General features: G+C 37.9%; 1 protein-coding gene across 1 annotated transcript; it reads right to left on the bottom strand.

Annotated features, from left to right (window-relative positions):
- Window positions 1-2,718: 2,718 nt before the first annotated feature.
- LOC146997428 (zinc finger BED domain-containing protein 5-like) lies at window positions 2,719-3,534 on the bottom strand. Its single transcript, XM_085817872.1, has one exon. The coding sequence runs from the start codon at window positions 3,532-3,534 to the stop codon at window positions 2,719-2,721; it is 816 nt and encodes a 271-aa protein (XP_085673998.1).
- Window positions 3,535-8,204: the final 4,670 nt, after the last annotated feature.

The following is an 8,204-nucleotide window of genomic DNA, read 5'->3' as shown; positions in this document are numbered from 1 at the left end:
CATTTATGTCTTTCCAAATTATTTGTATATCAATGTCTGCAATTTAAGTATCTGCATGTAGTGCTATTTTAATTCTAATTGCACTATGCATTATTTTTATATATGAAGAGTATAATATTAGTCTTGTGCATTCTCACGTACTAGGGTTTCTGGCAAGCAATCTGCCACTGTATTTTAACTAAATTTGTTTATTTAATGTGTATTGATTATTTTTACATATCATATGTAGTCATTATAGTAATTAGCCCTTGTATGGCCATGTATTTGCCTTTGTCAATATCAATAAATACTGGACCCGGGCAGTTGGATGGGGTTGACTTCCCGGGGGCCTTTTGGTTAGTTCGACCGCCGTTCGGATGGACTAGGTGCTGGATCTGGGCGTCTTGTGCGAGGTCCTCATGTGGCATCTCATCAGGTTACTCTAGATATTGGTGGACGTGGTGCTGTACTGATTAACCTTCATGGTAAAGGGGCAGTGCCCACGTCCTCCGTCACTTGTCACTTGTATTGATACACCCTGTATATATATATATAGAGAGAGGGGGGAGTATATAATGATATACTCCCCCCATAATATATATTATGATTTTTCTGATGATTCTTTTTTTAGTCATATGTAGTCATGGATCTATTTTATCTTTTGCATAATTTAGTGAATAAAATAAAATAAAGCCACATACAAGTGTAGAAATGGTGCCATAATTATATAATTACAATTTAATGCTTTATGTACAATATTCCATAATTACACGTTTACGTTTCACGTAGCTGAAGACAGGAAAAAAAAAGGGAGAGGCACTACATAGATGACACTTAACTAGAAACAGAAGCAAACATGAGAAAAGTAAAGATTACGATATTGATGTTAAATTAAGAATGGTGTAGTTAGTTAATTTCTCAAAACAAGATCATAATATCTCTGTTATTAATACTAATTTAGAATTTAGTTACAGTTTCAGTTTATTCCAAGTAAATGAATAATTTTACTTCCTTGTACGAAGTAAAGGAAATATTGTAATTATGAAAAATTCCGGGTATGATATTTCAACGAGAATGTCCATTTTCACCGCTATCGAATGCAATTTAACGATGTTTCGGCATGATATCTGTACGTAACGACTAAATAAAGGATTGTTTTTCTCAAAACGCATTAATAAAATTGATTTAAAATGGATTCAGAAGAGATTTTTTTCGTCACGTCTGTACGTAAGTATGTATGTATCTCGCATACCTCAAAAATGAGTACCCTCAGAACGTTGAAATGTTGTATATAGGACTGCTATAACATGTAGATGTGCACTTCTCTTTTGGGTTGCAATCTCACGCACCAAAATTATATATATACTCGGTGAGCTCAGATTTTGTATATTCTTACATGTTGGTAAATTGTCCATTTTTGCTTTACAAATGATTGAATTATGTTGCTAGTATGCTCCGGTTAAGATTTTTATGCCTTTAGTTAATCTGCATGCAACAATTGTAGAATTATCAACAATTTTAAAGTTGTTTAAGTGCAGATAAGCCTCAAGAAATTGCACTTGAAATCTCAATTTCAGTACCTCATTCAAGCTACTATAAGTGAATCCAGAGCACAAGAAGTTGTAGAAAGCTTCCCGGCAACAGAAGACAACTACGCCAAAGCAGTTGATAGTCTGAAAACTCGGTTTGTACGGGATGACCTTTTAGTGGAGGTTTATGTCAAAGAGTTCTTAAAACTGATAATCTCGGTTCAAAAACAAGAAGAAATTTCAATGATATCTCTTTACGATAAAACTCGAAACGAATCACTAGAGACACTGGGAATGACTACTGATAAATGTGCTGCGATACTTTATCCTATGTTTGAATCTTGTTTTCAGGACCGAATTTACGTATAAGCTACACAAGGTATAGCTTAAGGTCCCCACTTTCTTGGGGACTCCCCAAAAAATTAAATGTAAATTAATTGTAAAAATGGTAAAAAAGCATGTGCCACTTATGTGTGATACTCTAGATCAGCGTTTCCCAAACTTTTTTGGCCAAGGCACACTTGTCGCGGGGAAAAAAATCACGAGGCACACCACCATTAGAAAATGTTAAAAAATTAACTCTGTGCCTATATTGACTATAATAAAGTAATTCTCTTGAATAAGAATCAAATAAGCACAAAGAAAGTATTTTATAATTACTTTATTATGAAATATTAAGTAAACAGAATAATGAAAAATTATAAAATACTTTCAGTGCGAAACCTGGGCCTGTTTGGCTGAACACAAAGCTGATATTCTGGCTGGATTCGAAGAAAGACACACACGTAGCTCTTCGTCAACAGTTCTCAGTCTCTCTCTGTATTTGGTTTTCATAGCAATCATGCTTGAAAAGCTAATCTCACACAGATATGTAGTGGAAAAAGGGAGCAATGTCAAAATAGCTTTGTTTGCCAGAAGGGGAACTCCTTGGCAGTATCCAACCAAAAACTGTCCAAAGGTAGATCAGCAAATCTTAGCTTGCAACCACGATTTTGTCTCAGTTCAATTAGTTCCTCCTGCTCCTGTAAAGTCATTTCCTTTCCAACAACTGATGCTGAGCTATAAGGGTCCCTAACCCAGTCAAGGCATTCAGTGGAGACTGAAGAGAAATAAAATGACAACTTCTCCTCAAGAATTTTTAAATGCTTAACTATTATCTCACACAGTGCAGCAGTGTGAACACCTTGCCATTGCATGGTGAGTGTGAACATTAAAGATTGCCACTTTCCACGTGTTGATGCCAGAGTTGCACCTTTGAACGGAATCCATTTATTTTATCTGTACTTGTAAGCAGGTTTTCCTTTCGGCCTTGCATTCGGGTGTTCAATTCATTCAGATGATGAAATATATCTGCCAGGTATGCCAGCCTTACACACCACTCATCACTTGCAAGCTGCTTTGCGTAATCTGACCCCTCATTTGTCAGAAACACTTTAAGTTCCTCCCGCAGCTCATACACACGAACCAAGACCTTGCCACGCGACAACCACCGGACCTCCGTATGAAACAGCAAGGTTTTATGCTTTGCTCCCATCTCCTCACACAAAGCTGCAAATATGCGACTTTTCATGGGTCGTGACTTTACAATGTTTACCATGCGCACAACATCATCCAACACATGAACTAAGGCTGATGGTAAAGTCTTGGCTACGAGGGCCTCGCGGTGTAAAAAACAATGCGTAATAATCACAACTGGATTTCTTTCCTTCACTCTGCTTACAAAGCCTTTGGTGCGCCCGACCATGGCTGCAGCTCCATCGGTGCAGACACTTGTGCAGTTTTCCCACTTAAGTCCTCCTTGTTCAAGGTATTCTGATGTGACCCGAAAAATTTCTTCTCCTGTTGTTTTTTCTGGCAATACCTTGCAAAAAAAGAAGTTTTCTCTAATTGCATCACCATCAACAAAACGCACATTAGCTAAGAGTTGAGCATGTCCACTGATATCAGTAGACTCGTCAAGTTGCAATGCAAATTTCTCACTGATACGGATCTTTTCCAAAACCACACTTTCGATGTCTGCAGACATGTCATTAATGCGTCTGGAAATTGTGTTGTTTCAGAGAGGGACTTTGGCTATTTCCTTTGCTGCTTCAGGTCCGAGCATCTCCTCTACAATAGCTTTGCAGGCAGGAAGTATTAATGTCTCTGCCACAGTGTGCGACTTTTTTGTCTTGGCTATAAGTTCAGCAACTTGATAGCTAGCTTTAAGAGCTCTTTCATTTACCTTTGTTGTTTTTCTCATAAAAGTTGCCTGTTTCTCCATGTTGTCACGCAGGCGAACAAAATAGTCCACATTCTTGTTTTGAAGCAAAGGGTGTTTCGTTTGGAGATGGCGTTTAAGTTTGCTTGGAACCATAGCACTGTTAGCTAGCTTTTCACCACACACCACGCACAGTGGAGTTGGTTTGTGTTCATCTCCAGTGAAAGTAAATCCAACTGAAATATAGCTTTCGCTATATTGCCTTGCGCCAGAGAATTTAACCATCTTTGCTTTCTTTTGACCCCCACTCATACTCGGGCTCTCATCTGGCTCCAGATTTTGTTCAGAGTCCAGTTCTTTCCTTTTCAAAAACTTGTCCATCACTGCAGTATCAGTGTCTCTCTCCTCACAGCAGCCGTTGTCTCTCTGACACTGTGTGAGGCGTCTGCCTGCGTCTCATGGGGGCGGGGACACGGCGGACACTTGTCAAGATTGGCAGGGGGAGGAGTTATAGCACTGCACAGCGCCGTGACCACCTATGACACTGGCGGGGGGAGTGACGGGAGGAGTTATAGCGGGCGAACAGCACCGTGACACCTAGACCCGGCGGCACACCACGGTGCTTCAGATGGCACACTGCTCTAGATGCTCGAAATAGGAAATCGGACAATAGTGATGAAAAATGTGCAAGTTTTGAAACTGGCATGTCTAACATCACTTATGACCTAAAGATGTTCCTTCAAACTATGAAATTAAAGCTAGCGTCAGGTATAAATTTAGAAGTCAAACCACAAAAATCAGCGTTATATTTTCAAATTTTCACAGGACTAGTTTCGATGGTTTTACCGAACCATCATCCTCAGCTGCAAAAGCGCAAATGAAAGAGATAAAATATAGTGATTAGATAAGATACGAATGCCTAGACAGAAGTCAAGCTACTGGCGACATCTGTTGATGAAACCACAACTAAAACATAATTTCTTTAAAGGCTGAAAGCAAATATGGATTGGAATTAGGGCTGTTAACTAGAACAGAAAGACTTTTTTTGAATGTGAAATGCCTCTAGAAAGTCCAGTTCACCAATGACAGACTTTTTGAATAATTTTGGCGCAGAAAAATTGAAAGTGTGATTTTCGGACCAACAATGCTGGGCAACAGAAGACCTATGTGTTTCCTTCTTTCTAACATATGCCTCATGTTCCTTAACACGAAATTTTAAGGCTCTCTTAGTTTGACCAATGTAAATTAAACCACACTGGTAAAGAATCTTGTAAATACTCCAGGAATTCCCAATCCGGATATGACCTGTAACTACACCTGTTAATTCAGATCCATGGATAAAAGAGCTTCAAGAAATGATCGACGGTTCGCTAATAACAGTATAAAATAACATTAAGCGTATGACGAGACGATAAGATTTGCTCGTTATAAGACTGTAATTAATATTTTATGCATATAAATTACTAAATTTTGAACTCATAACTAAAAGACTCTTTTGTTTAATTAGTAATAAAATGTGTGTGTGTGTATTTATTTATGGCAAAGCACACTAGGGCTACCTGCTCAGGGAAGGGATGCCTTCGTGAAGGACTTTCTAAAGGAAACTGGCTCTTATACACGTTACACATGGGGAAAACCAAGTAATAAAATGAACATGGTGTTGGTATGCATATAGTGATGGACTGTCGCCAATAGCGCAATACACAGTGTAATCTGGACATCCTGCAAAGGAGTTTAATTGTGTAACTCGCTTATTCTTTACTCCTTAATTTTCTCACTCCTTCAGGAAAGGACAGTGATATGACACTCTCTATTATATAACTCCCTTTTTCGATATGTATTTGTGATACTAACGAATCTTAATCTATTTTCATTGTATGGATAAAAATGTGTTTCTGTTACAATTTCCGTCTATAACCTTTTTTAGATTACAAGTTAATTAGCTATCACCTCGCTTGACGCTGCGCTGGATACAAAGTAAGAGGAATCAATTTGCTCTCTGCTTTTATTAATTTGTTGTGAAATTTCGAGGCCATAAAAATGTTTTACAACACATAGATGGCAAAGACTTTCATTATTATAGAGAGAGATTTGAGCTGCCTTAAAGTACCTTTTGCTAAAGAAATTTGCCATGAAGAACTATCCGGTGTGAAATCGGATCTAGTAGTGCTAATATACTCCATGCATGATCATTAGAATAGTTCACAAAGCATATCAGAAACTAAGTATATTACAGTACACACCGCTTACTGTATTCGCGGTAAATGTTACCGTTCCGCGTTACACTGCTATCGCCTCCCTGTATAAATTAAATCTTATGTATACACCACATGACTTCCTCGTACGAAATATATTAAATCATACGCATTTTTTCCCTGCATTTCATTTAAACTTATTTCCGTGAATTTCATTAGATATATATTTCTCATTCAAAGAATTCGCGACAAAGCAAAAATACATAAAAACCTCAAAATGTTTTTATTCAAACTTAAAAGATACAGAAAATTATAAAACATAAATACAGTTAAAATAGTTTAAAGAACAACTTTTACAATTAAAATTAGAGTTTCTACGCAAAAACAACCAATTCGGGCAGATTTTTCGGTGCACAAAATTGAAAGTTTACTTTTGGTGTCACGCGTCAAAAAGACACTGAAGGCGTAGACCCTGACTCAATTTATTGTGGACGCTATGCTGAGTCAATATATTGTTACGTAATTTTCTTCCTTTACATTCGTACGGTGTTCGTGTGGATTTGGAGTGAATAAAGACGACACTTGATGAAGTATCGAATAACACACTTTAAGGCCAGTATGATCAGGACAGCTACAAAATACGTTTTACAGTCGTCGAAGATCTACTATATAAACACTCTGGAACAATCAGCGACACAGCCTTTGCACTATCAGGCTATAACAGTGGAGAAAGCTTCACTGCAAAGCACCAGAATACAGCTCCCGATTCTGCTCGGTCGTTCTCGAAACTCCACGTACTCTCGAGACTCTCCACGCTACAACTCGCGATGCACTCGACGAAACGCAGAGCACATCTCCCGACTCTTCGGTTCGGTCGTTCCCTGAGCTGAACACGCTCTCTCGACGAGGCACTAACCGCGATACACTAAAAGACTCTTCGATGCACTCGACGACCCACTCGGCAGTCGCTGGCCGGCTGTCACTCGATCGTCTCCGCACGGACTAACTAGATGAAACACACTGACTGACTATCAGCTTGCTAGACGAGGCACATACTCCGACTGACTGCGGACCAGCAGGGCTTATATAGCTTTCGGCTTGTGTTCGAGAACATTCTGGGTTAAACCGGTAACAATTCGTTCCAGATGGTTCTCCATCCGTCCATGGCATATCGCCAATTTTGTCGCCAAATGTCGCCAAATAAGCGATTTCTTGCCAACTGTGGCAATCCTGCCTTCTCTTGCCATTTTATGGCAACCCCAAAACTGCTTTGCGGGGAAGCCACGTTACAGCGCCTGTACATTTCGTAACAATATGGTATAATTTAATAACTTAAATTTTTAATTCCAGAATAGATTAAGCATGATTTAATTCGCAATAATAAAAGAAGACGTTATCTTTGTTGTTACGAAGCTTAGTTTCTCTAAATTGGCACCAAATCCCCTATTCTACTAAGTTTCAACTGTAAACAAATATGGCTGCTATGGTTAAAAAAAATAGGTTTAGCCGCACTTTAACAACTTTGAAACTGTAGATAATTCTCCAACTAATAACATGCAGGTTAACTAAAGGCATAAAAACCTTAACCGGATGTAAGAACAACATAATTCAATAATTTTTAAAGCAAAAAATGAGCAATTTACCAACATATAAGAATAAGAAAAAACTTACCTCACTCAGCCGAGTAACATAGTGGGTTAGATAACCATAGCGGATATATATATAGACATTTATATATTTTTGGTGCGACCGATTGCAACCAAAAAGGGAGGTAAACAGCTACATATTATAGCAGACCTATATACAAAATTTCAACGTTCTGAGGCTACTCGTTTTTGAATTATATGAGATACATACATACGTACGTACGTATAGACGCCACGAAAAATTCTTTTCTGAATCCATTTTAAATCAATTTTACAATTTGTTTGGGGAAAAAAAAGGTTCCTTTATTCTGTCCTTATGTACGGATGTCAAGCAAAAACATAGTTAAATTGCATTCGATAGCAATCAAAATAGATATTTTCGTTGAAATATAGTACCCGGAATTTTTCGTGATTACAATACTTCCTTTACTCCGTACAAGGAATTAAAGAGCATGGAAAATACATCGCTTATTGTGATCAACATTTATGGCAACCCCTTAAATAAATTTTTAAAAGTAAAGAAAAGTCACCATATAAATTCGAAATAGATTATAAAACGTTCTGAGTGACACAAATGTCATTAAGTAAAGTATTATGTCACCAAATAGCTTAGTTTCAATTTTAATGATTTATTTAAAAGTAGATCCCCCCCCAT

Source organism: Stegodyphus dumicola, chromosome 5 (assembly GCF_044657685.1).
Source record: "Stegodyphus dumicola isolate Sdum_Otavi_A_Nest chromosome 5, ASM4465768v1".
NCBI classification, from domain to species: domain Eukaryota; kingdom Metazoa; phylum Arthropoda; class Arachnida; order Araneae; family Eresidae; genus Stegodyphus; species Stegodyphus dumicola.
Note: the sequence above shows the minus strand (reverse complement) of the source record. Positions and strands in the feature narration are given on the sequence as shown.